General features: G+C 59.2%; 8 protein-coding genes across 8 annotated transcripts; 5 read left to right on the plus strand and 3 right to left on the minus strand.

Annotated features, from left to right (window-relative positions):
* Window positions 1-712: 712 nt before the first annotated feature.
* Window positions 713-1615, plus strand: HRG_05505 (tetratricopeptide repeat domain-containing protein; the record flags this gene model as incomplete). Its single annotated transcript, XM_044863976.1, has 2 exons — window positions 713-869; window positions 936-1615. 2 exons carry the CDS (start codon window positions 713-715, stop codon window positions 1613-1615), a joined length of 837 nt encoding a protein of 278 aa, XP_044720508.1.
* Window positions 1616-1951: 336 nt separating this feature from the next.
* HRG_05506 (FAD binding domain of DNA photolyase) lies at window positions 1952-3877 on the minus strand (the record flags this gene model as incomplete). Its single annotated transcript, XM_044863977.1, has 2 exons — window positions 1952-3644; window positions 3708-3877. 2 exons carry the CDS (start codon window positions 3875-3877, stop codon window positions 1952-1954), a joined length of 1863 nt encoding a protein of 620 aa, XP_044720509.1.
* A 4317-nt stretch (window positions 3878-8194) lies between these two features.
* Window positions 8195-9586, plus strand: HRG_05507 (uncharacterized protein; the record flags this gene model as incomplete). Its single annotated transcript, XM_044863978.1, has 1 exon — window positions 8195-9586. One exon carries the CDS (start codon window positions 8195-8197, stop codon window positions 9584-9586), a length of 1392 nt encoding a protein of 463 aa, XP_044720510.1.
* A 934-nt stretch (window positions 9587-10520) lies between these two features.
* Window positions 10521-12016, plus strand: HRG_05508 (UBA/TS-N domain-containing protein; the record flags this gene model as incomplete). The annotated part of the gene is made up of 7 exons (XM_044863979.1): window positions 10521-10538; window positions 10596-10643; window positions 10694-10766; window positions 10819-10898; window positions 10964-11290; window positions 11345-11836; window positions 11891-12016. 7 exons carry the CDS (start codon window positions 10521-10523, stop codon window positions 12014-12016), a joined length of 1164 nt encoding a protein of 387 aa, XP_044720511.1.
* A 604-nt stretch (window positions 12017-12620) lies between these two features.
* On the minus strand, window positions 12621-14405 carry HRG_05509 (myb DNA-binding like domain-containing protein; the record flags this gene model as incomplete). Its single annotated transcript, XM_044863980.1, has 3 exons — window positions 12621-13259; window positions 13311-13813; window positions 14021-14405. The coding sequence occupies 3 exons, from the start codon at window positions 14403-14405 to the stop codon at window positions 12621-12623; spliced, it is 1527 nt and encodes a 508-aa protein (XP_044720512.1).
* A 533-nt stretch (window positions 14406-14938) lies between these two features.
* HRG_05510 (BRE1 e3 ubiquitin ligase domain-containing protein) lies at window positions 14939-17538 on the plus strand (the record flags this gene model as incomplete). Its single annotated transcript, XM_044863981.1, has 5 exons — window positions 14939-15067; window positions 15374-15526; window positions 15579-15639; window positions 15695-17304; window positions 17365-17538. The coding sequence occupies 5 exons, from the start codon at window positions 14939-14941 to the stop codon at window positions 17536-17538; spliced, it is 2127 nt and encodes a 708-aa protein (XP_044720513.1).
* A 408-nt stretch (window positions 17539-17946) lies between these two features.
* Window positions 17947-18858, minus strand: HRG_05511 (SOCE-associated regulatory factor of calcium homoeostasis domain-containing protein; the record flags this gene model as incomplete). The annotated part of the gene is made up of 2 exons (XM_044863982.1): window positions 17947-18633; window positions 18679-18858. The coding sequence occupies 2 exons, from the start codon at window positions 18856-18858 to the stop codon at window positions 17947-17949; spliced, it is 867 nt and encodes a 288-aa protein (XP_044720514.1).
* Window positions 18859-21690: 2832 nt separating this feature from the next.
* On the plus strand, window positions 21691-25881 carry HRG_05512 (ABC transporter domain-containing protein; the record flags this gene model as incomplete). Its single annotated transcript, XM_044863983.1, has 3 exons — window positions 21691-23503; window positions 23574-24137; window positions 24218-25881. 3 exons carry the CDS (start codon window positions 21691-21693, stop codon window positions 25879-25881), a joined length of 4041 nt encoding a protein of 1346 aa, XP_044720515.1.
* Window positions 25882-26830: the final 949 nt, after the last annotated feature.

Below are 26830 nucleotides of genomic sequence, written 5' to 3' on the forward strand. Positions count from 1 at the left end.
TGAGTGTGCTGTAGGCGGCGGGTGTCCTTCGAGATTGCCTGGCGGCTTTTGAGGCGAGATTTCCGTGTGTGGAACGCTGATTGACAGTAACTTCGGATGCACTAGATGTCGGCGCGGCAAATATTCTCCTGTAGGGGGTGGCAGCTCGCGTTCGTAGTCGTTGAAGCCGAGAGTGAAAAGCGCAATTCTTTGGAAGAAATATTCCAGCGGGGCCGTTTCTCGGTGAGCAGGAGCTTCACCTTGCCGGCCGCTGGACTTGATTGGTCCAGTGGCCTAGTGGGGCGCCATCTCGTCTTTGTCCGCATTCCTTCACCTCATTTGCATCACCACCGTCAACGCCTGCCTCGCTGCAGCAATTTTCAGGTTATTTGCGCCAAATCAGTACCCTGAGTCTTCAGTTACAACTCACGGTTTCTCAGAGCCCCAAGTCCATCGTCGATTCCCTGGTTGGCAGACCCGAAAAGATGAGCAGCAGGTGATGGAGAGAGCACCCTGAGACTCAAGACACGGATATCAAGCCACACCCTTGTTGAAAATGGCAGCGCGTTGTTGCCCAGTGGCCCGTGGTCTGTGCCGAAGGCCCCAGTTGGCAGCTTTTTCTCGTCGCTTGGGCCACACGGCCGGAGCCCATCCTCCTTGGAACGTCGGCCAGAGGCGAGCATACGACACGCTTCGTGCACCCAGGAACGCCTTCAGCGCCGACAACCTGAGCATGGAAGAATTCCCTCGCGAGTCCTTTCATCAAATCGTCTCCCAGGATCCCGAGGTTTTCCATCGCCTGTCGGCGGATGGGTACTATGACTGCGCCCAGATGATCTCGGAAGCCGTCCGGCAAGGCGCGAGCCCCTGGGCCATCTCGTTCGGCCGTGGTAAGCACCCGCCCCTGGCCGCGGAATTGCCCCCTTCGACGACTCATACTCATACGTGTGATGTAGGGAAAGAGATTCCCGCTGACGTTCTGCACGACCTGGGCTGCATCATGCGTCACAACCCCGGCACGCGGGGCGCCGTCTGGAGCATGGTCATGTGGGCATCCGCCTCGGAGTTGGGATACGTCCCGTCCACCATATCACTGGCCCGGAACCTCATCATGTCCGACTTGTACTTGGCCATAGCGCAGATGGGCAAAGCCGAGGCTCGTTTCCGGCAGCTGGTGGCCAGGGGCAAGGACCCCAACGCTCTGATGGTCGAGGGTCAGTGGCTCTTCAAGCAGGGCCGCTTCGAAGCCGCGGTGGCCATGCTCCAACGAGCGCTCAAGGCGGGGTCATCGGGCTTCGAGTGGAAGTGGACCTGCCTGCTCTGGCTTGGCAGAGCATTCTTGAAGCTGGGGCGGACAGAGAAGGCGACTGAGGTGTTTGAGCCCTTGGCCGAGTTCGGCTACGTCGATGCCAATGTCGAGCTGGCCAAGCTGCTGAGGACGACTGACCCAGATCGGGCCCAGCAGCACATGTACATTGCGGGTTGTAGAGGCTCGACTGAAATGTTCACCTTCTTGTCCGAGATGGCTCTCGAGGCGGCTCTCGCGACGCAGGCTACCGACACACGAAGCAGCAAAGAAAGCCGTCGGTGGGCAGTTGAGTGGTCTCGGTTGGCCAATTGGCGGGCCGACTACTGACCCTCGGAGCTTTCAACGATAGCCCGGCCGTGCTGCTTGGATATCGTCATACGTCGTGACGCCTTTTGCAGCCATGTTCTCCCGCCCGGGTGACCGAGCAGATCCAGCAGCGACAGATGTTTAAACTCCCTCGGGCTCGTCCCCGACGCGTCAAGAATTCACTCGTGTCGGAAATTGGTTACTGGGCCGCATTTTGGGAAATGAGCTGTGGGCGATGTATGGGCTGGGTGCAAATCTCACACAGTCACAGGTTGAGAGAAACTAGTTGCTCAAGTTTGGTTCGATTGCCTCCTCGCCATCACCCTTCGAGACCTTCGCCTCACCCTGGCACCCCGGCTACTTCTTCTGCTTCTTTGGTCCAGCCTCGGAGCTGGCTTTGCGCGCGTGTCGCTTGTCTCCTGCCGACGGCTCCTCCTGGTCGGCCTCGTCCGCACCCGCGCCATCGTCGCTTCCATACTCGCCTCGCACCTCGCTTTCCTCGGGCGAGGGAAACAGCTCGCGCCAGGTGCCGTTGAGGACCCGGGGGTCGTCGCCGTGCAGGCCGACCCCGTATGCCTTCTTCATGGCCTCGATACAGACGCCGCGGCGCATGGAAAAGTCAAATATGGGCTTCGGGTACGTGCCCTCGTCGCGGCCCGAGAGCCCGTCGCCCGTCACGCGTACGCCGGCCTTTTTCTGGTCCTGGAGGGGCGCCTTCCAGGGCTCGTAGATGTACTTTGCGTCGAGGTTTTTCAGCTCGGGCACCCAGCGGCGGATGAAGTCGCCCTCCTTGTCCCACTTCTGGCCAAAGGAGACGGGGCTATAGCAGCGAAAGTACTGGGCAAAGAAGGCGGTGCAAGACAGCCACTGCCAGTTGCCCGCGTTGCAGGCGGGCTCGTGGTCGAGGAGCCACTCCTCGAAGACGTCGGCGCCGCGCTCCCAGTCGACGTAGCAGCCGCCGCGGGTGAGGAAGCAGGCGACGGCGTGGCGGCCGAGGTGGTGGATCCAGCCCTCCTCGCAGAGCTGGCGCATGAGGGCGTCGATCCAGGGGAAGCCGGTGAGGCCGGCGCGCCAGCGCTGGAACCACGCCTCGGCCTCGTCCGAGTCGACGTGATAGTCGCCCGACGCCGCCGCCAGCCCCGTGTCCGAGTCGCGCTTGGAGGGGAGATGCCAAGGGATGAAGCGGCAGTAGCGGTTGCCGGCGGTCTGGGCGAATTCGGGCCCGATGGCCGCCTGGGCGGCAAAGTACATGTCCCGGAAGAGCAGCTGGCCGGTCAAGCTCGTCGGGGGGGTCGATGCGCCCTTGCCGTAGGCGTCGACGACGTCCTGGACGCGCCAGTAGAACTCGCGCACCGAGAGCGCGCCGAAGTGGAGGAAGGGCGACAGCAGGGTGGTCGACTGGGGCTCGAACTGGGCCGGGCTCGTCTTGGGCTTCTCAAAGGTGGCCGTGTACCTTTTGTCGCGGATGAGGTTGTCGAGCCGCTTCAGGGCAACGGTCTCGCCGCCGCGATGGGGCGTCGTTGCCGGGGGGAAGCCCAGCTCCTCCATCGTCTCGATGGCAAAGTCGTCGTTGGGGCCGGCGAGCTTTCGGTACGCCGACTCCGGGTCTGTCCTGCGGTCGGCGTTGTGGTCGGGCTTGGCGTTGGGCGGGTCATGCTCGAAGTCGACGGGCATCTCGCCCGGGTCCGGGAGGTGGTCGGGGGCCGGCACGGGGCGCGGGACGGGGCCGAGCTTTGCGCCGGCGGCCTGCAGCTGGGCCATGGACATGGTGGGCTTGCCGGCGTGCTTCTCGACCAAGGCGTCGCTGTCCCAGAGGGTCCTGCCGGGGCGGACGACAACCTCGACGCCGGCGTCGCGGGCCGCCTTTTCAACGAGGGTGTCACGCTCGCGGCCATAGGCGTCTGTGTCCTTTTCGAAGACCAGGTGAGTGACCTTCCAGGCCTTGAAGAGCTTGGGCAGCAGCGTCTGGGGCGCCTCGCGGAGGACGAAGAGCTTGGACTTTGGGTTGAGCTTGGTGAGGGAGCGCGAGAGATCGTTTTGGCAGTCCAGCCTGCGCCGGGTGTGTGCGCATTACATGGTCAGGCCCAGGCCTCTCGACTGGAAAGAGACTCACAGGAACTGCCATCGGTTCAGACCGCCCCGTTTCCGGTAGACGTAGTGAGGGTCCCAGGTGAAGATGGGCCAGAGCACGGCGGGCTGCAGGTCAAGGGCGGCCTTGAGAGCGGGCGAGTCGTGGAGGCGCAGGTCGGTCCGAAACCAGTAGATGACGCGCGGCTTGGTCATGGTGGACGGTCAATCGGCTCCGGCCTGGAGCGCTCTCGTTCTGCCTATTCAATTGAGCGTCCCGTCGAGCGGACCGAAGCGCGGTCGGTGCATGTCAGCCGGGGAGCCTTTTCCTTGACCGGGATCGGGGCTCGGTATAGGGTAGGGCGGACGTGAGGGGTCATGATGTCAAAGACTCGCCTGACGCCTGGCACTAATTGAGAACCAACACAACCTACGACCACCAACTCACGTATTCATGCAGTGGTGTTGGCCGTCTCCCACAAGCGACAAGACGAGTCTGGAGGACAAGCCGGGCGAGACATGACAATCACGGCAAGGCAAGCCACAACCGGCTGCCCTTGGTTTCTCGCAACGAGCCGTGCTGGAACTGAACCCCCGACGAGATCAATCCCGTCTGCCGACCACGGGCGGCATCTCGTTGTTGAAGCAAGCAACCAGGGGTTCGTTTCTCTCCTCCCTTCGGCATTGACCAGCGTGTCGACGACATGTATAACAAAACAGACTCAATATGTATGGACCCGTCGACCCATCGGCCCCCGAACCCGAGGATCCGGTCGGCCAGAATTGTATATCCGACGGAGCTCCCCGCGAATGGGCCGCCGCAGAGACCGGGATGGGGCATGGTAGTTACTGGTAATAGGCCACGGCGTGTTGTATGGCAGGGAGGGGGCGGAGGGGCCCGCCCTTCTTGTGTGTTTCCTGGGCCCCGGCAGCCCCCCCGGCTTCTGCTGGATCCGGTGGCCGGCTGCGGCCTCGGCAGACTCGACTCGGGCGATGGAACCTGTCATGGCTAGCACCAAGGCTTCTCCGGTTTCCAGTCCCTTGCTGGCCGGGGTCGCATAAACGGCGCATACGGAGTGTCACCGTTCCCAAGGACTAATCCAGACGTTGCGATTGATGCTGGGGGCTTGGCAAGCGGGCGGCTCCTCTTGCCTCCCCCACAGCATCTTGGCTTGTTGCCTCCTTATTTTCCCTTTCTTATTTGTTTATCTATTCTTTCCTTTTTGGATATGCAAGTAAACAAACAGCGCTGGACCTGCAGACTGTGATTGCAAAAAAAAGGCCCATTCATGTCCTCTGTCCTTTCTTTTTTCCCCGTGGTGGTGGTGAGTATGATGGGTTGATAGACGAGGTGCCGCGGCGGCCAAGATGACGAGCATGGGTGGACTGAGGGGGGAAAAAGGAAAAGGCTACGAGGTGAATCAAGGATTGGAGGATGGATGGGTGTCTCTGAGGTGTCAAGTGTGTCTGTGTGTGTGTGGGTGTCGAGCAGCTTCTGCCAGGGGCTTGTTGGTGAGGGCCCCGGTTCGATGGGAAGAGAGGGGAGAGAGAGGGGAGAGAGAGGGAGAGAGAGAGGGGGAGAGAGAGAGAGAGAGAAAATCTCGATATGGACTTACACTTTTGGCTCGAGACGCTCATCATGCTCCATGGCGGCATCCACGGCCCCCGCCGCCGCCATTGCCAAGTCTCGTGTGGGAGGAGAGAGACAGATGGAGAGAGAGAGACAGGTCGATCGAGACATGACACGAGCAGGGATCGCCGAGATGAAATCTGGCACTATTAAACACTTTGCTGTCTCACTCGCACCCCGATGACGTCCGGGCAAGGCGGATCAACGGCCGACGGATGGATAACCTCACGTGTGTTGCAACATGGTCCCCGCCTTCAGGACCAAGACATTGCGATCTCGTCATTACAACGTACCGTGCGTGGTGTGCAGGCCTTCCAAGATGCCGGATCCCTGCCCGACGCGTTTTGCGTCTCCACTCGCGGCTCTGTCGCGTCAACATGGGGGATTTTTTTCTTCTCGGGGGGACTGATCTGGGCACAAGAATCAACCGGATATAAACAAAGGAGAACCAAACAACAACATCAAAACAAAGGTCATCGGGGTTCAAGGCCGAGGACGAGCTGGGCTGGTCATGGCAAGCAACATGGGAGTTGTCGCCCGCCGGGTTGAGAAGTGACAACCAACCAAGCTGGCTATACTCGGTACAATGATGATAAAAAAGAGCGAGAAGGAAAAGGAAGCAAGAAGAAGCAACTGCGGCTCGCCGGCTTCGACGAATGACGCTCCCTCTGCCCTCCGGTGCACCACCATCCATGCCATGCTTGCTGCATCAAGGCCCTGCCCTGGGGCACGGTAAGTATCAACTTAGCAACGCTAGGTACTGTAGTTGCTGTACGGAGCATGTATGTACGAGACGGGACGCCAAGCATCCCGCCCAGGCCGCCGGAGCGTCCCCTCGTCCGTCCGTCGGCCTGCGGGCCTCCCGTGCGGCCGCCTCGGGGCCCCATGGACCGTGTGTAAAATGGATCGCGAAAAGCAACAAAGAAGGGAAGGAAAAAAAAAAGAGAAAAAAGAGGCTGCCTGCGTCGAGGGCAAAGCTTCGCGTCGCACCGGCCAGCCCGCGGCGAGAATGCACGCCGCTGCTTTTCCCGACGGCGGATACGCTGGTCATATAAAACAGCACTGCCCCGAGCCCCCATCGTCGCACACATATATGTAGGTATTGTGCGCCCTGGACCAACACGCATGCGCATGTGGTTTTGCAGGGACGGCCCTCGCCCGGCTGCGTGAGGCTGACCCGAGAACGAGCAACGAGAAGGGGGGGGAGGGGGAGGGGAGAGAGGAGAGGGCATGCCATCACTGTCGAGAAGGGGGCGAAAATGGCGTAAACGTCAACAACAACGAAAAATATTGTTTGCCTCGATAGTCAATACAATAAATAAAAGAGAGACACGGATCGAGAGCTCTGGCTGGCGCTTGCCCAGCAACGTGGGCTCCCCTTTTGTCGTATGAATCGGGCCCGACAGGGGGACAGGGGTTCCTCGACCCACGGACGTGGATTCCACACGCCCCCTGGAGACCCTCTTCGTCTTCTTGCTATGTATGTATGTATGTATATGTTCTCCTCTTCTTTTCGTCTCATATATGTCCTTCCTTGCCTGGTCGTGTGCCCGCCCTGTCAGTGTCAAGTAGGACGACGAGGCTGAGAGAGGGAGGGATTGGGAGAGAGAGAGTGTGTGTGGGAGTGAGAGAGAGAGAGAGAGAGAGAGAGAGAGAGACCGCGATAGAGCTGGCCATATCGACCTGACATATAAGTTTTCATCTCGTATTATAGTCCCCAAAGAGGGTGTGTTGAACAAGACTGATTACCGTGTCTCACCTCTCACACTCACGCAACAAATGCCCGTCCCGTCCCGCGTTCGTTCCACCCCAAAGCTCAACTGCCTGTGCCACGTTACCTCTCTCTCTCTCTTGTCGTGACACCATCGTCAAGCCCGTCGTCCTGCCCTGACTCGGCCGCCATGACTTGCAGCCGCCGCAGCACCCGGCCTCCGTCTCCCTCGCCGCCTCCATTGCCTCCTCTCCTTTTCCTTCACACGAGTCTATGTGCATAGGCAGTCGTTGCAAGTAGAACATACATAACATGCATACATACTTCATATTGTATGGTTGAGTTTAAACATATTTCATCTTCCACGGTTGACTCGGTTGCCTGTCTCGCCCCGTCCACATCGAGTCGCCAAGCAGTTCTCCTCCCAGCTCTTCGGACCATGATCCCTGTTCCCGTATGCAAGGAAGACCGTCCCTGCAGGCACCAAAAGCTTCTACCGTACAGAGTACTGCTCGTCGACTGTCACACCCTCCCACGCCATCAGACGTCTCGCCCGCCGGCGCGCTTCTTCTCCCCACCGCGTCGGGCCTGCAGAATCTTGTTTTTATATCAGACCAGCTCGTCGAGCCCCCGTGCCTTTCTCTCCGGCCTCTCAACCCTCCGAGGGCCGGCTCTTGATGCCTCCGCCATGCCCACCGCCGTACGCCTTGGTTGATCCCGGTCCGCATTGCATCTTCGCCTCCACCCCTGTTGAGCCACTCACACCGGCCTCCCCCACATCCGATCCTGAGTCCAGTCGTCCCGACTCCAACAAACAAAGAGCTGCGTCACCTGTTGGGTACTAAAAAGCACTCTCTCGACGATTCATCGACACCCTCCTTCATGCCCCTCCCTCCCTCTTCCCGAGCTGTTTGATCCATCAAAACCCCTCCCGGGTGCCTGTGGCCTACCTGCACTGCCTTGCTGTGCACCCGCCGCCATACCCACTAGGCCAGGCTCATAAACAAAGGCCCTCGTCCGCCATCCTCCACCCCTCCGCCATTCCTTCCGGTCACCGTGCTGGCGCTGCACTGCTGTCGTCGGACTGCCGCCTGCAACACCCAGCCGACATACTCACCGCCGCAACGATCCTCTCCGCAGAGAAGGCCCGACATCTGCCGCCGGTAGGCTTGGTCGCCTCCGGCCAGTGGCCATGGCTCGCGCCCTCGTGCGCATCCTCGGCGGCTTCCTGGCTGTCCTTGCCACCTCGACCCTCCTCTGCCTCCAGGTCATCACAGCCGCTCATGTCGACGACGCGTCGCTCAGGCCCGTCACCATAGTCGCCGCCTCGCTACAGTCCGCCGTCCTCGTGGTCCTGTTGTGGCTCGCCGCGTCCCACATCTTCCAAACCGGCCGGGTGCCATCGAGCCGATGCCTATACGTCATCTTTGGTTTCGAGCTCCTGGCTTGTGCCCTTGCCGCCGCCGTCTCGGCCGTGGCCCTAGCACACTTGAGCATTTCACGAGCAGATCAGACGCCCCCGCCTGCCGAATATCAAGCCCAGTTGCTTGCTGGGTCTTCTGTGGCCCTGGTGCTTGCCACAGCTTTGCAGCTTGTCCTAATGATTCTTCACTTCATATCCTCGCGAGAGCTTGTCGTCGGGAGGGCTGACCCGGCTGAGATGCCCGCCGACGATCAGAGGACCTGCATTTCTCGCGTAAAGTCCATTCCATATGCTCAGACGAGGACTGGCAGCGACCAGACCATCCGCGAAATGGCATCAGTCGAGCGCCCGGCGCCGCTGGTCATTGCTGAGCCGTCGGCAGGGACCAAGGCTGGCTTCTTCTCGTCTCCGTTTGCGCAGGTTATCCGACCCAGCTCGTCCAAGACGAAGCTGCTGCCAGCGGGCGAACGGCGGCCCTCATCACGGGAGTCAACTCCTCGTGGGAGCAGTGTCGAGGAGACCTCGTTTGATTCGTGGGACACGTCGTCGGTGGACACACATAACAGACAGGTGGTGCTGGAAATGTCATCATCACCATCGGCCAAGCCGCGCGGGCTCGAGACCATCCCCGCCAGCCCGAGGCCCAGCCGGAGCCCGAGCCCGAGAACGGCGACAGACCTGGAACCTCCTCGCTCGTTGCGCACCAGGCGGAGCTACAGCCCGAGCACGCTGAGGCAGCGCGAAGACGCGCGGCTGACGGCGTCGAGCTCCGTCGACGAGCTGCACATTCACCCTCTGTTCCGATCCGATTCGCAGACGCCGGCGCCTCTGGCGTCGCCGGGGACGAGCGTTCTGGCGTCGCCAAACGCCGGGCAAGTCATCTCTCGACGCGAGAGCATGCAGTCGCTGGCTCGAATGCGAAGCGGCAGCCTCCGCAGTCCGCTCAGCCACCAGCCGAGCCTGGAAAGCACCAAGCTGAAAATTCAAGGCGATGGCCAGCAAGTGGACGAGAGGGACGAGGACGACGAGGCGGGACTGGAGCGGACGAGCAGCGGGGGCGACAGGAGGATGACGCCTCCAGTGCCGGCGTGGCTGCTGAGTCCCGGGCCGCAGTCAGGCTTCGATCCAGCAGTGCTGGCAGACGTCAAGAGAACAGCATGAGGACGGCCCAGGGCGAGAGAGGGCTTGATGATACACCTTGACCATGTAATCAATGACCATCGACGTCGATGATGAACACGTCTCCTTTGTCTGGGGCAGGCGGGCCGGGAAAACAAAACAACGCACAGAGGTGCGAACCTCGAAGTTAATAGTAAGTTAAGGTGGCTTTGGAGTTGGGGGACGTAGGGCCAAGTACCCGGTACTTCGGCCAGAGCATCAGCATAGTACCTAGGTACCTATCCGTATGCCTACCTTACCTATGCAGAGCAGCTCTGGCAAGCCCTTTGAATCACGCAGAGTCCCGTGTCTCCCGTGTCGTGGGATCGCTTTGCCCGTCGCCATCCCGTCTTACCTACAGGATGACGCCATGCGTCTGTCGGGAACAGTCGGTCGACACTTTGTGGCGACACCGAGACGCCAATCAAGGCGGCGTGACATTGTCTGCTGCATCCCGTCCTGTGCTGTCAAGGTGGTAGGGAGGTGGTATCGTGGACATGGACAAGTCTTTGTCCCTTTCCCGTACAGAGCCTGGCAAACGGTACATGCCTCCTCCCTTCCATCGGGTTCCAGTCCTCACCAGCGCCTGGTGCACCCGCTGAACAGCGGCTGCTGGTCCACTAATAGAAGCCAGCGCCCGCCCCGGCGCCTATCCGCTGGCGAGACAACAGCCAGGCAGTCATCGGATGATGCATGCGAGTCCACCTCAGCAGGCTCCTCCACCGCCAAGCGAAGCGACCCCACCCAGCCAAGCCCGACCACACACACGCAAAGCGAGCGCGCAAGACGTCCCGAGCTCCTCCTCGGCCTTCTTTGCCTCCCGCATCATCGCCACCGCTGCGACACCTCATATCCAGCTCCGCCGTCCAGATCCCGAGCACCCAACTGCCCGCCTCCCGTCCGCCGCAGCCGCATAGCTGCACCGGCTTCGTCCACCATGAAGGTCACTTTCAGAGTACGTCGACGCCATCCCCATCGCTCCAGAGCGAGCTGACTTTGCGCCCCTGCCTAGGATTTGAAGCAGCAAAAGTTCACCCTCGAGGTCGAACCCACCGACCAGGTACGTCTGCGCATCCTGCCACTCTCGCGACGACGCTGACCTCGCGGCAGATCTCCGCCGTCAAGGAGAAGATCTCGGTCGAAAAGGGCTGGGAACCCAAGCACCAGAAGCTCATCTACTCGGGTGAGATCCATCGCCCCTCCCTGCCTCGACTCCCGCTCCTGACCCTGCGCAGGCAAAATCCTAAAGGACGATGAAACGGTCGCATCCTACAACATCGAGGAGAAAGGCTTTGTTGTATGCATGGTGAACAAGGTGCCCACCCCGTCCTCTTCTGCCTCTTCGTGCGAGCCTGCATACTGATCTCTCACCTACACCAGCCCAAGGAAAAGCCGACTGCTCCAACCCCTGTCGCCGAGTCGTCCGCCGCTCCTCCAGCTACACCAGCTCCACCCGTCGCCAACACGCCCGCCCCCGCCCCTGCCCAGTCCTCCTCGACCCATGCTGCTGCGCCAGCTACGCCGACTCCCCAACGCTCTGCCGATGCTCCTGCTGGCGGCAGCGATGCCCCGGGCCTGGCCATGGGTGCCCAGCGCGCCGAGGCCATTGCCAGCATGGAAGCAATGGGCTTTGAGAGGAGTCAGATCGACCCGGCCATGCGCGCTGCCTTCAACAACCCCGACCGTGCCGTCGAATATCTGCTGAACGTTGGTCTTCCTCCATTACCCAATCCGACGTCGACTGACATTGGCGCGTTCTAGGGGATCCCGGACAACGTCCAGCAGGAGCAGCAGCAGCGCCATGCCCCTGCGGCCGCTGGTTCCGGCGCGCCCACGCAACCTCCTGCCCAGGCGCAAAGTGGCGAAGACGATGGCGGGATCAACCTCTTCGACCTCGCCGCTCAACAGGGAGGAGGCGGCTCTGCTACTCGGGGTGGCGGCAACGCAACGGCGGCGGCGGCGGCGGCAGCAGCAGCAGCCGCTGCCCAGAGCGGCGACATGGGGAACCTGGACTTTCTCAGAGACAATGCCCAGTTCCAACAGCTTCGCCAAGTGGTCCAGCAGCAACCTCAGATGCTGGAGCCCATTCTCCAACAGCTCGGCTCCGGGAACCCCCAGCTGGCCCAGCTCATTGCCTCCAACCCCGACCAGTTCCTGCAGCTCCTCGGAGAGAGCGCAGATGACGATGTGCCCCTGCCTCCTGGCGCACAGGCGATTTCTGTTACCGAGGATGAGCGTGATGCCATTGAGCGAGTATGACTTGACGCTTGCTACACTGGTTTGCTGAATTCGGCTAACGATGAGAAGCTATGTCGGCTCGGCTTCGACCGTGATCAGGCTATCCAAGCCTACTTTGCCTGCGACAAGAACGAAGAACTTGCCGCCAACTTCCTCTTCGATCAGCCCGAGGACGACGAGCCCCCGACAAACTGACATGTTGCAGGGACTAGGAGGAGACCAAGGTGGCATCCGAGACAGAACGACGTGTTTATGATTACGAAAGGCCACCGGGAATACCAAGCGTGGAGGATTCGGAGCATCAGAGGACTGGGCGATTCGATGACATGTGCCTCGTGAGTGGCTGCCATGGTAATCTAGTCGAGTCGTGAAACCGCGGGCCATGCCACCCGTCTGCGTGTACAGTTGGCCGTCGGCTTCCGACTTTGGCGCACGCTCCTGGCAAGCGCAGAGGCACTGTGATTTCAACACGAAAGGAAGAAGAACAAAAAATCCGCATCCCCAGCAAAGGATCTGCCTCGGCGTGACTCCCCGATTATAGTGTCTCACGTCCTTCGTTGTTAGAGGCGACAGGACTAGCCATCATCATCAATTGCTTCGTCATCTATATTGGAACCGTCGACGACAGTCGTGTTTGGTTTCAAGCTCAGTGATTGCATACCTAATCTGAGCTTGTAGAAAACAAATGCCCCGCGGGGTATCATGCCGTCCCGATTTAACGCCTTCGCCTACCCCTAAAGAGGTCCTGGATATTCTCCTGCTCTACCTTGACCCAAGGCCGTCGCTGGTCTCCCCATTTTCAAGCATCCTGCGTGATTGGCTCTCCGTTGAGCCCGTAGGCAACCGCCTGCTTGCCCCTTTTCTTGCCGCCCTTCCTCTTCTTGCCCGGGGCGTTTTCGTCGCCGTCGTCGGCAAAGAGCTCCTCGCGCTTCTTGCGCATAATTTCAGCCTGCTCATCGGCGACGCGTTGCCGCTCCTGCTCATAGGCCTCTTGGATCTTGCGCTGCTCCGCCTCGATGGCCTCGACAGGCTCAAACTCGATGCCGGTAAATGCCCGGTACTCGTCAATATCGAGCTTGATCGTCTTCTCCCCAATGAGGGCTGAGTCGATGCGCTTCGGATTGTGGCGCTCCTCACGATTGAACTTGAGCTTGACGTGGCGCCGCTGCTTGCCGGGGAACATCTTGGAGATCATCTCGAACTCGGTTCCGAACATTCGAAGGCCCCGGTAGAAGAGCTCCGTCTCCTCATCAGTCCATACGTTTGGCCCCTTGAGCTTGGAAGATGTCGCAAAGGAGCTGCTGGTGATTAACCGCGTAAAGTCGTTTTCCTCAATCGTCTCCATGTTCGACCCGGCTTGTGCAGCGGCGGCACGCGCATGGCGGTCCATGAACAGCGAGCTCTGGTCGAGCACAATCTGCCCGTCCACGATGCGGAACTGCGGACCGGATGCCGGAGCTGGCGCCGAAGAGCTGGTCGGGTCACTGGCCGGCACGTTTGCTTGGCCGTCTGGCTTGGCCGGCGCGGGAGACGCCGAGCCCGATGCTTCGTCGTCAACCTGGTCACCATCCTTTGAAAGCTTGGCCTTGATTCGGGCTTTTCTTTCTCGATCTCGTAGCTCATCATGTCGACTAAACTTTTTGCCTATTCGGAGATCCTTTGTCAAGTCAGCCATTCTCAGTTGCTGCAAGTCCACCACTTGATTCTCTGCATCCTCCGGCGTAGGCGACCGGCCTTTCCTAGGCTTTTTCTTCTCCGCAGCATCCTCATCATTGGAGTTGTCGTCCTTGCGCTTCCGAGTTCGAGGTCGCGGGGTAGCGTTGCCTTCTTGCTTAGAGGCCTTTTTACGTTGACGTCTCGGCGGCGGCTTGATTGTTTCCTCGCCGTCCTTCGATTCTTGGGTTGCCGCTGCGCGCTTGTTTTTCCTCTTTGCCGGCTTCGCCACAGGCTCTGGTGCGGATGAAACCGCTGGTGGCGCAGACGCCGAAGCATCTGAGGAATTTTGGGCTCCAACGTCTGGCGTTGAAGGGGATATTGTCTTGATAAGTTCCCGACTTGCATGTCCTTCAGACGGGGCCTCAGCCGATGTTTTGAACGGAGAGGACGGTGGTGCAACAGTCGCCGGGTTTGGGACTTGGGCGGTTGTGCTCTCCCCGTCGGTGGCAGGTTGGAGAGTGTGATTAGCCTGAGCTGCTGTACTATCACTGGAAGTATTTACTATCGAAGAGGCATCATCCGTTGCTGGTGCTGGGCTGCCGAGAGGCAGCAAGCCTGTCTCTGACGGCACATCGGATAGGGCCTGCTTCTCGGTCGTAGTCTGGGTTGATGGAGGAGGGGGAGGTGACGATTGGTTTGGAGTGTCCGCCGCTATTTGTGACTCAGATGGAGGAGTGACGGAGGATTGAACAGGTTCGGAAGCCGTGGATGCGTCATTCAGGGCCGTGTCGATTGGCGAATCAATCGACGGCTGGCTTTCGACATTTTTCGGTGCTGGGACGGATGGAGCGTTGACGGGTCTCGGTCGAGTCGTGGGGATTTTGGGCTTGAAAGCGAGACCGCCCTTCTTCTTGAACATGGAACTCATGACGGGCGATTGAGGTTTGCGAGAAGAGTAGCATCAATTGGCAAGGTGGACCGCATGGCGCTGCAAAAAAGGGGGTTCGGTGGTGCAGACGTGACGTCGGGGAAATGGCTGCCTCTGCAAAAGAGAAGTTGTCGGCAAACCAGCGACAATTTCCAGAGGAACAGACCCACCCAAGCGAGGATTACCCGGCCCTCGAATCGATAAGGGAGTGCCCGATGAGGGATAGCGCAGGACTAAGCCTCTTTCGTGCTGAGGCCAGGCCTCTTGATTCGTGAGTCGACTTGGAAATTTCAACTCCTGTAACAAACGATCTCCCCCCCCCCATTCAACATAACCACGCAATTCCACGCGATCCGCTGGATGACTCCTTGCGCGGCCGGCCCCGGGACGAGACGTGGCTTGGAGGCCACTTCGCTGTCGAGCCCTGCCCCTGACTTTGCCCCGCGCTGCGCTTCACATCTCGTTGGACACGCGGTCTGATGCCTGTAGCAACGACTCCAGCCGCCTCGCCTCGTCCACCCACGCTTTCCAAGATGGAGGACAGGAAGAGACCCGCCATCGGCGCCGCCGACGAGCTCGCTCCCCCTAGCAAGAGGATCGCCGTCAACGGCTCCAAGGCCAAGGACGATGCCCTCGACATGAAGGAGGAGAGCTGGATCGAGGTACGTGCCCTTGGACCAGTTCTCGCCGCTTTGGCGGGCCGCATGACAATCGAGCATACCCCTTTGCACCTCGCCGAAATTACACGTCTCCCCTCACAGCATTTTCTCCGAGCCCTGCTCAGGCACCGTTGCTCGATGTTGATGCTCACCAAGCCAGTGATGATGCTCGTCAGCGACGGTAATCAGCAGCTCTCTGAACCCGCTCTACCCACTCCACTCTCATCCCACGCTTCGTTCCTCATGACCCCATTGCGCACTATACCTCTCTGCCATCGACCGGACTGGACGACAGTTCGTACTGACCAGAAAACCCAGGCGTACACAAAAGGGGCGATATACCGTCAGATGCAAGAATACAGCCGCAAGGCCGCCACCGCCGAGTCGCGACTCGAGGAACTACACAAGCGATGCGTACACCACGACGATCACCTAAGATTTATCGACATTTGGTGGCGCCAGGTACCCTTACCGATTCCCCGCGCGTTTTCAGACGAGGCTGACATAAGAACAGTTACTGGAAGAAGTGGAGAGCATGACTGCCCGTGAACTCCCCGACACGGTCAATCCAACTGGTATGTGCGCCGTCCGATTCCGAAAGTCACCTGGAACTAAGCATAGACTGGCCAGAATCCCCGTATCTCAGCGGCGTTAGCTTCAAGGATCTCCACGAATTTCAGAACCATATGCAGGAGAGAGGCAAGACCATTAAGGCCAAGGCGGAGACCTTACTCGGCCGAATCGCAGCCCAACGTGGAGAGCTCGCACCCGAGTCTATTGCCCTGGAAGGCAAAGTCGTCAGCCTGTTGTCCGCCCAGAAAGAATATCTACTCAAGCTGGATCGTCTGGATGCCGAGAAAGACCAGCTCTCTGAGCAGCTCAATGCCGCCACTCTCAGATACTTCAAAGCGGAGAAGAAACTGGACCGGGCCAAAAGTGCGCAGGTGCAGAAGCTGGAACAGCAGGCATTTGCCAATGCAACTCGGCCTGCCGCTGCGTCTGGCGAGGGCAGCCAGGAGGCCGAAGCGAACGGCACGGCCGACGAACTATTGCTGAAGTATGAGGAGGCGACGGCGTCGGCGGCAAAGCAAAAGGAACAACTGGATGCGATTCTAGCAGAAATCAAGACGTTGCAGGACGAAAACTCAAACATGAAGGCGCGCCGGGACGCTTGGACGGACGACGATTTCATTCGGTCAGATGTCTTCAAGCAGTTCAAGAGCCAGAACGAAGACCTCATCAAACGAGTCAACAACCTGGAGGCAACAAATAGACACCTACGCGAGGAAGCTGAGAAACTCCAAGCCGAGCGCACTGCGTTCAAGAACCAGCTGGAAGCGGAAGCGAACCAGGCCACCCAAGAGCTCGAGGCTGATATCATGTCCAGAGATCAGGATCTAGCTCGCGTGCGCTCAGCCAGGGACGAGATTCTTGCCGAGAACACGCAACGAAAGGCGAGCATGGATCAGGAACGGGCATCATTGGATCACATCAAGGATCTTGTCATCGCCAAAGACGATCATATCGCCGCGCTCGAGTCTGAAGTGGCACGACTCAAGCCATCCGAGGATCAAGAAATGGTGTCACCAGCAGATGATGACGAGGAGCTGTCCAGCGAGGAGCTGCGACAAAAGTACAAGAAACTTCAGCAGGACTTCCAGGCCATCAACCAGGAATTGCCGTCCATCGAGAAGGCCTACAAGAAGATGAAGGACTTGGCTCAGAAGAAAGTCATGGACTTTGCTGCCCTAGAGGACAAGGTAGCACTCCTGATTGCTGAGAAGAGCAAGGCGGATCAGAAGTACTTTGCTGCCCGGAAAGACGCCGACACTCGAAACAACGAGATCCGCTCGTTGAGACATCAAAACGGCAAGAGCTCCGAGATTATTGCTCAGCTCAAGGAGTTGGAGGCGCAGAACCGAACACTGCTGGGCAGCATGGAGAAGCAGCTCGCAGACCTGAAGCAAGCCAACGCATCGCTTGTCGCGGATAACAAAAAGATGGAAACGACCAGCCTGGAAGCCGTCAGGCGGACGGATGCTCTGAATCGGCAGATTAGTGATCTCACCAATCTGGTCAAGTCTCGGGATGCAGCGTCTGCCGTTGTCAGAGAGCGAAACACGATGCAAGAAGTCGAGGTGGAGAAGCTCAGGGTGCGGCTTGACCATACTCTAAAGGACCGGGACACTTGGAGAAACAAGGCGCTCAGCAATTCGTCGGAGGAAGAGGAGATGCTGCGGGTGAGTCGAAGTTCCTTGCCCTCCCTGACTTTGGACGTCTGTGGCTGACAAGGGATCCAGACTTTTGCGCTGTGCACAATCTGCCGCAACAATTTCAAAAACACGGCATTGAAGACGTGCGGGCATTTGTTCTGTAACAAATGCGTGGACGATCGCATCAGTAATCGCATGCGAAAGTGCCCGACCTGTTCCCGGGCATTCGACAAGATGGACGTGATGCCCGTTCATCACTGACACTCATCAACAACGGCTGGCATTGTCACCTGGCTACTGACTACATAACGAGCCTCAACTTGCTTTCGCATAATCCCTCGCGCTCGTCCTCGAGGACACTGGAATCCGGAGACAAGGACGTGGCGATCAGCGGCCACTTGGACGCACGCTTGGCAACGGCGGCGAAAAACCTACTGTGTTTGGACAATGTACTTTTAGGAGCAACAGGGGTTCGGGAGATGCGACTGGCAACGTGTACATGCTATGAAAGATCAGGGAGAGCCATGAACGAAGGGATCTCGGAGGTCGGCGTTTGGGGGGTTGGATAATTGAAGACCTGTCAAGCCGTAGCGACTAGATTCTCCGACGCACAATCAATGAAATGAAGAGGGAGAAGAACGGGAGAATCTTAATACGAGGCATCGGCACCTATCTACGGCGAGTCGAGCCAAAGCCTGTGCTTTCGTGTCGGGAAGAGCTGCCGCCGGAGCCAGAGGGAGGAGAGTAGAGTGATGAGCCGGAAGGCCCTGCCCCCCAGTTGCTTGCGTAGGGTCGTCGGCCATCATCGTTGCGCTGGTTGCGACCGCCGGCCATGTAACCGGCAGCAGCACCGCCGAGCAGGCCGCTCCAGAAGCCCGGCGTCCAGCCTTGCGACTGGGTAGAGGAGGGCTTGGTACCAGGATATGGCGGCGGAGGGTCGTCGCCGGGCCCCCAGCCAGGATTCCAGCCTCCTCCTCCGCCGCCGCCGCCGCCACCGCCGCGATGTCCTACCCCGGCCCTGGGTTGCCGTCTCTGGCCCTGGGCGCCGAGACAGGCCGAGTAGAGGATCCAGCCGAGGATGGCGACGAATATGATGGCGAACAGCCAAGCCGACAAGTCGGTGCCTCCAGAGCCGTCGCTGAAGAAGCCGTCAGAGGGCCAGGCGTCTGGGTACCTGGACTCCCCCTTTGCCGTCAGGATCAGCCTGTACTCGACACCACAACTGCCTTTGAAGACAAAAGGGTCGTCAGGCGAGGAGTAGCCTTCGCAGATGACATCGGTACTTCCGAGCTTGAGCTCCTCAGGCAGAGAGGCGGAGCAGCTCCATTCAATGTCCTCGCCGCCGTAGGAAGAACCCTGGTTGGTGCAGCGCATGACATCGATTTCGAAGAGCCTGCACACGTCTCTCGAGGAGATGCACTTGAGTTGAGGGATGGCGGAGACGCGACGGTTTGTTGTCTTGGCGCCATGGCCGCGGAGGGTAAGTGACTGGACCTCTGATAGGAGGATGGCGTTTTTTGGACGGGCGGCGAGGGAGAGCAGGGGAAAGGTGAGGCAGATGACGAGGATTTCAGGGAGCATGTTGGCGGTGACGATGGCCGGTGTGTCATCGGCGCATGGACTTGGTTAGAGATGGGCAGTGCCAGAAAGCTCCGCGTGCTGCTGAGGAGAGACTGGATATCAATGAGGATGCATCACGGAGGGGCGCAGAGGCCACGATGTCCAGAAGGAGAATTTGCCGACTCTGGCAAGGCTGAGATGGCCGAAGGCTCCACGGCGATTGGTGGTGAAAAAACGGCCGTGTGTGGCTGAGCGGCGGAGCCAGACATGGGGCAAAGTATGGCGTCGGCAAGAGACCACCAACATGCAGTAGGTACACCGTACAAAGTGCTGTGCTTTGCTATCCGCATCTTGGCTGGCGGGTAGCAACTCGAAGTCATGCTTTCGGACGATGACCAGGAGGAAAAGCGATAAGCAATGGTTCCATCGCAGTAGGCCACAGGTTTTTTTTTTTCAAGTTTCTTTTAGGGCAGAATTGCCGTGTCCATCCATGTCCATGGTCGCGCTGACTCCTTGCGGAAGCGTGGGTTCGGAGGTGAGAAGCTTGGGCTGCTGGCCGGGCGACTTGAGACGGTGGGACCGGCTGGTGCGACGCCCGCTTTGGGATGCGGCTTGCCGGCTCTATGACTCCACCGTTGCCGCCGCTCTGTGGAGCGGATACGTTTCATGACGGAGAGACGAGGCCCTCGATGGCGTCAGCGTCGCCCAAGACTCCGCAGAAGGGAAGTTCCCTGGACAGGTTCCAGGCAGGCAGATGAGAAGGGAAGCCCGCGTTCGAGGCACAGACAGGGAGACGCTTACGTGCATAGTGCACTTTGGCCGTTGCACCTTGCCTTTAGGTTGAGTAGGTTGAGAGGCTGAGAGCCGAGACGCAAGTAGCCGTCACTGGTTCTCTTTTCCGAGTACAGAGCGAGGGCAACGTCAGACCAAACAACACACTTGGCTGCACCGAAGGGCGTGGGAGAAGAAACTAAGCGAGCCCACCCAACATGCACGGCTTGGAGGGCGTTTCATCGAGCAGCCTCGTAAGCGAGTTGCAACGGTCGGAGACTCTTCTGTTTCCTTGTTCGCTGGCCGGTGCTCTGACTCACCAAGACTCGGAAACAGCATGTGGGGGATCCAAGGCGGCCCAGCCCGCACGCGTCTCAGCCTCAGCTAGGTACCAAGTACAAGGGACCTACAGTTCCTGTGGACGATGGATGGACGCCCTGTCCGATCAATGGACAGCGGCCACCTGTCGGGTTCGCGCCCAGTGTGTCTACACCGAAGGTCAAGGTGCCGTAAGGAGCAGGGGACTGTGCGGAGTTGGGGTCCCGGCGGGTCGGTGTTCGGTAGCTCGGGTCACTGCAAGACCCCGAGGATCGATTCGAAGAGCCCCACTTGCCGGAAACAAACATGTTTCTCTTGACCGTCTGTTTTCCTTTTTTAACCCTGATCGTGCATAAGTCTTGGTTTTTGCCTGCAGCACTATCACCACTAGGCAGCATGTCTCGGGCGGCGGTGACTCAAACGCAAACGCTTAATCTAAAGCCATTGGTTGTCTTACCAGCAGCAGCAGCAGCAGAAGCAACAGATGAGGCGAGTGTCTCTGCGCCTTCCATGTACAGTACAGATGTAGAGAGCCGACTATCCGGCTCGGAGCCCACGTTGCGCCAGGCAGCATGCACGTTGTGATCATGTAGCGTATGCGTCGCAGCTGACCCGGTTCAGCAGGTGGGTGCCTTGAGGCATGGTGACAAGAGAGGGATGCAAGAGCCCCGTCATCGACTGCATGAGCAGCGCGCTCCTTTCGGCTGTCGCCAGCTCAAGCAAGCGCCACGTCCCGTTGCAGATACATGTATAGTACAGGCGGGGATTGTATCTATGGATGGGACTTCAAGATTGCATCAAGAGAGTGCTGGCTTGCGATGAATGGAGCGCTCATCTCGGTCTGCCAGCCGTGGGTGCCCTTTACTGGACAGAGAAATAATGTCCGCCCCCCCCCCACTTCCATGTACCGTACACGGTATTATAGCAGGCATCCCTGTATTAATATGCTGCCCTTTTGGCAGGCTCGGGCGTCGGGTCCGTCGCGGGGTGCGGCGCTACTGCGATCCACACCGAGCGAGTCCGCCGGCAGGCCCCTGCAGCAGCAGCTCGCTCTCGTTTGCGTCGCGCGGCCGTGTGGCTTGAAATTCGGTCCTACTGCTCCGTTGTACTGTACGGAGTACCTGTAGCCGAACGGTGGCTGCAGCCGTGCGTAGATACCGCGCTATCTACTGCTGGCCTCTTGCGGCACCGAGACACCCTAGAGCGGTACCTGCGGAGCTTGGCCCGCCGCCTCCCGACACAACGGCGGCAACCGTTATCGTACAAGTTGGCAAGACGCAACCCGTTCGGGCCCTGCTACTTTCCGTGTCCGCGACGGCTTATTGTCTGCCCCCGGGGTTTCGGTTCAAACCACACCACACGCCCCCCTCCTCCTTTCTGCCTTGCCTAGGCCACCAACCAACGAGAAAAAAAAACATCACTCGAACAACTCCATCTCCTGGACAAAACTGGGCATGCTTCCCTCTCTTTCCCTCATCGCGGCCTTCTCTTTCCTCCTCATCCGTTACTAGTTCGCCGGATGACCTCGACCCCGAGTTTCGCTCCGAGCGTCGACGCGCCCCCTTCCTTTCGCCGCCGAGACGACGTTCCAGATCGACACCCTCTGAAGAGACCAGGCATCGACTATTGCCGCGCCAGTATCCTCCTTGGCAAATACAAATATAATTGAAAAAAACAACCCGAAATCAGCTAGCGAGAGAACACGGCGGGAAGCAATCCACGAGTCTCAGCTCAGTCCCGAGCCTCGACTTACAACAGGCCAACATGGCGGCCGACTTCTCAGAAAAGAGCCCCGATGGCAGTGGCATGCCCAAGGGCGCCTCCAATTCCTCGGCCAGCAGCGGGGGCGACTCCACCGACTCGGCCCCCATTTCCAAGCAATCTCCGCCCCGGCACGACCAGGAAAAGGAGCTTGCCAAGATCGACTCCAAGCTTATCGCGCCCCCGCGAGCAGACGATCCCGACGAGCTCTACCGCCATCTGCCTGCGCACCAGGCCGAGATCCTCAAGAGGCAAATCGTCACGCCGGAGCTCAAAAAGGGCGTCGGCGTCATCTATCGTTATTCGTCACGCAATGACCTCATCATCCTCGCCGTCTCGGCAGTCTGCGCCATTGCCTCGGGTGCCGCTCTGCCGCTCATGACGGTCATCTTCGGCAATCTCCAGCGCATATTTCAGAATTACTTCTTCTCTGGCGGACGGCAGACGTACGACGAATTTGTCGGCGAGCTGACAAAGTTCGTCCTCTACTTTATCTACCTAGCCATTGGCGAGTTCGTCGTCACCTACATCTGCACCGTGGGCTTCATCTACACGGGCGAGCACATCAGTGCAAAGATCCGCGAGCACTACCTGGAGAGCTGCATGCGCCAGAACATTGGCTTCTTCGACAAGCTCGGCGCCGGCGAGGTCACCACCCGCATCACCTCGGACACCAACCTCATTCAGGATGGCATCTCGGAAAAGGTGTCGCTCACCCTCGCCGCCCTGGCCACATTTGTCACCGCCTTCATCATCGGATTCGTCAACTATTGGAAGCTGACCCTCATCCTCTCCTCCACCGTCTTCGCCCTCCTCCTCAACATAGGCGGCGGCTCCCGCTTCATGCTCAAGAACAACAAGGCCTCGCTCGAGGCCTACGCCCAGGGCGGCAGCCTCGCCGACGAGGTCATCAGCTCCATCCGCAACGCCATCGCCTTTGGCACCCAGGAACGCCTGGCCAAGCAGTACGACAAGCACCTCACCAAGGCCGAGTACTTCGGTTTCCGCCTCAAGAGCGCCTTGGCCGTCATGGTTGCTGGCATGATGCTCATCCTCTTCCTCAACTACGGCCTGGCCTTTTGGCAAGGAAGCAAGTTCCTCGTCGACGGCATCATTCCTCTCTCCAAGGTGCTCACCATCATGATGTCCGTCATGATTGGTGCCTTCAACCTCGGAAACGTCACCCCGAACATCCAGGCCTTCACCACCGCCGTTGCCGCCGCCGCCAAGATCTTCAACACCATCGACCGCATCTCCCCCCTCGACCCCACCGACGACAAGGGCACCAAGGTGGACAACCTGCAGGGCAACATTCGGCTCGAGAACATCAAGCACATCTACCCGTCCCGGCCCGAGGTGGTTGTCATGGACGACGTCAGCCTTGAGATCCCTGCCGGCAAGACCACGGCCCTCGTCGGCGCTTCCGGCTCCGGCAAGAGCACCATTGTCGGCCTCGTAGAGCGCTTTTACGACCCCGTCGAGGGTTCTGTCTACCTAGACGGCCACGACATCAGCAAGCTAAACCTGAGATGGCTTCGCCAGCAGATGGCTCTCGTCAGCCAGGAGCCCACCCTGTTCGGTACCACCATCTTCCACAACATCCGCCACGGCCTGATCGGGACCAAGTTTGAGGACGAAAACGAGGAGAAGCAGCGCGAGCTTGTCATCCAGGCAGCAGTCAAAGCAAACGCCCACGACTTCGTGTCGGCCCTGCCGGAAGGCTACGAGACCAACGTCGGCGAGCGAGGCTTCCTCCTTTCTGGTGGTCAGAAACAGCGTATTGCCATAGCGCGAGCCATTGTTTCTGACCCGAAAAGTAAGTCCCGACGTTTATTGCGAGTGAGAGCATACCTCTTTTGCGTATGTGGGCTGACCGACTGTATTAGTCTTGCTTCTGGACGAAGCCACGTCTGCCCTTGATACAAAGTCTGAGGGCGTTGTGCAAGCGGCCCTGGAGGCTGCCGCTGCAGGCCGCACCACCATCACCATTGCTCACCGGCTATCGACAATCAAAGATGCTCACAACATTGTCGTCATGTCGGCTGGCTGCATCATCGAGCAAGGCACCCACGACCAGCTTCTCGAAAAGGGGTCGGCCTACTTCAAGCTCGTGTCCGCCCAGAACATTGCTGCCGCGGAAGCCATGACGGCCGAGGAGGAGGCAGAACTCAATGAGGAGGAGGCAGAGCTGATTCGCCGCATATCGACTAAAAAGGGCGAGTTCATGGCGGATCCCGACGACGACATTGCCGCCAAGCTCGGACGCACAACGACGCAGAAGTCGGCCTCGAGCATTGCTCTGCAGAAGCGAAGCCCCCAAGAGACGGGGAGGGATGGCTTGTGGACGCTGATGAAGCTCATCTTGTCTTTCAATGCGCCTGAATGGAAGCTGATGTTGGTTGGCCTGGTATTCTGCGTCATCTGTGGTGGCGGTAACCCGACGTCGGCAGGTGAGTTGCTTGGTCCCATCCTTCCCCCCTTTGACCGGTGGTGGAGACCTTTCAGTTGCTAACCTGTCTCTCGCTGCAAGTCCTCTTCGCCAAGCAAATCACGACCTTGTCTCAACCTATAACGGACCAGAACCGCCACCAGGTGAAGAAAGATTCGGACTTCTGGAGCGCCATGTTCCTGATGCTGGCCTTTGTCCAGTTCTTTGCCTTTTCCTTGCAGGGCGTGGCGTTTGCCAAGTGTTCGGAGCGTCTCGTCCACCGCGTCCGGGACCGCGCGTTCAGGACCATGCTCCGACAAGACGTGGCTTTTTTCGACAAAGAAGAGAACACGGCCGGTGCGCTGACGTCGTTTCTGTCGACCGAGACTACGCACGTGGCTGGCCTCAGCGGCGTGACGCTGGGGACGCTCTTGATGATGACGACGACGCTCATCGCGGCCATCACAGTTTCCTTGTCCATCGGCTGGAAGCTGTCGCTTGTCTGCATCTCCACCATTCCGATTCTCTTGGGGTGCGGCTTCTTTCGGTTCTGGATGCTTGCTCATTTCCAGCGTCGCTCCAAGGCGGCGTACGCCTCGTCAGCGACGTTTGCATCCGAGGCCATCTCAGCGATCCGGACTGTTGCCTCCCTGACGCGTGAACACGACGTGCTCAAGATGTACCACGATGCCCTGGCTGCGCAGCAGCGCAGAAGCCTGATATCGATCCTCAAGTCGAGCGCGCTGTACGCCGCCTCGCAGTCGTTTCTTTTCCTCTGCTTTGCCCTCGGCTTCTGGTACGGAGGCACTCTGATCGGCAAATTCGAGTACAACCAGTTCCAGTTCTTCCTCTGCTTCATGGCCATCGTCTTCGGCGCCCAGTCTGCGGGCTCCATCTTCTCGTTCGCCCCGGACATGGGCAAGGCCCACCACGCGGCCCAGGAACTCAAGGCATTGTTTGACAGCAAGCCGACGATTGACTCGTGGTCGACCGAGGGAGAGCGCCTGGAAAAGGTGGACGGACACGTCGAGTTCCGCGACGTGCACTTTCGCTATCCCACGCGCCCCGAGCAGCCCGTTCTGCGCGGCCTCAACTTGTCGGTGCGGCCGGGGCAGTACGTGGCACTCGTCGGCGCGTCGGGCTGCGGAAAGAGCACGACGATAGCCCTCTTGGAGCGCTTCTACGATCCGCTGGCGGGCGGGGTGTTCATTGACGGCAAGGAGATTAGCTCCCTGAACATCAACGACTACCGCTCTCACATTGCTCTGGTGAGCCAGGAGCCGACGCTATATCAGGGCAGCATCCGGGAGAACATCCTTCTGGGCAGCGCCGATGAGCATGTGTCGGACGAGGCGATTGAGTTTGCGTGCCGAGAGGCCAACATCTACGACTTCATCCTCTCCCTGCCCGAGGGCTTCAACACGATGGTTGGAAGCAAGGGCGCCCTCCTTTCCGGCGGGCAGAAGCAGCGCATCGCCATTGCGCGCGCGCTGATTCGCGACCCCAAGATACTGCTCCTGGACGAGGCGACGTCGGCGTTGGACTCGGAATCGGAGCACGTGGTGCAGGTAGCGCTGGACAAGGCGGCCAAGGGGCGGACGACGATTGCGGTGGCGCATCGGCTGAGCACGATCCAAAAGGCCGACGTCATCTACGTGTTTGACCAGGGACGGATCGTCGAGGCGGGCACGCACTCGGAGCTGATGAAGAGGAACGGACGGTACGCGGAGCTGGTCAACCTGCAGAGCCTGGCCAAGCACGAATAGGAGAGCGAGAGATGGCTTGGAAGTTGTGTTCACGTGGATATGATGCTATTTTTGGCGGGCGAGTTTGGTTGCTTCGAGCATGGATGGGCGTTTGCTTCAGTCACGACACTTATAGAAGGGGCATTAAATCCCGGAGAGGCCGGATATCTGCGAATTGGCCAGGGCGCGCTACGGCTCTGGAGCAAGGATGGAAGAGGAGGTATATACAGAGGCATATACAGTACATGTCGAGGAACCAATACCACTTTGCTTTTCTTTTGGTGCATATGCCTGAAACCGTGGAGTACCGTGCAAGTGGGTGGTTTGGAAAGGACTTTTGAACGTGGTAATGTTTGCGTCTGTGGTCTGACGGGCGGCTAGAGACTCGGGGGAAGCAAGCACCGAGGAGGAGTGGATGAAGAGGCCGGGCAGCGAGAGGCACGTGGCGGGCACAAGCTCGGTGCGGCGGTGCGAATAGGCGGAGAGGATCCCTGTGCGTGTGAAGATTGTGTGTGTATAGTGTATAGGTAGATGGGACGATAGCAGGATGGCCAGTGCGTCTGGACGAGGACAAAGTTTGAGCGCGAGGGCATGGACGTGCGAGGCAGCTTGACGGCCGGACAAGCCGTGCGCCTTGTCTCTTGGAAAAAGCGGACGCGCTTATTGTTTCTTTTGACTGATGTCGTCCGATGTCGTCTGATGTCGTGCAGGGCTAGCCATGTGTGTGTGCTTGCTTGACCATTCCAGACTTGGTAGGTGGTTGGACCGGGGCGGGAAGGGGAGACAGGGCCTCGTGTAAGGGAGAAACAGAGGCGGAAGCAAGCGACTTGTCGCCGGGGGGTGGGGTTTAGTCTACTAATTAATTACTGTAATTGGTATATTCGTGGAGAGTTGAGACAAGGGACCCTTTTTCCCCTAAGGGAGCACGTGTGTACTACATACGTGTAGGTACATGCTACTGTACGTGTAC

Source organism: Hirsutella rhossiliensis, assembly GCF_020360975.1.
Source record: "Hirsutella rhossiliensis strain HR02 chromosome Unknown scaffold00005, whole genome shotgun sequence".
NCBI classification, from domain to species: domain Eukaryota; kingdom Fungi; phylum Ascomycota; class Sordariomycetes; order Hypocreales; family Ophiocordycipitaceae; genus Hirsutella; species Hirsutella rhossiliensis.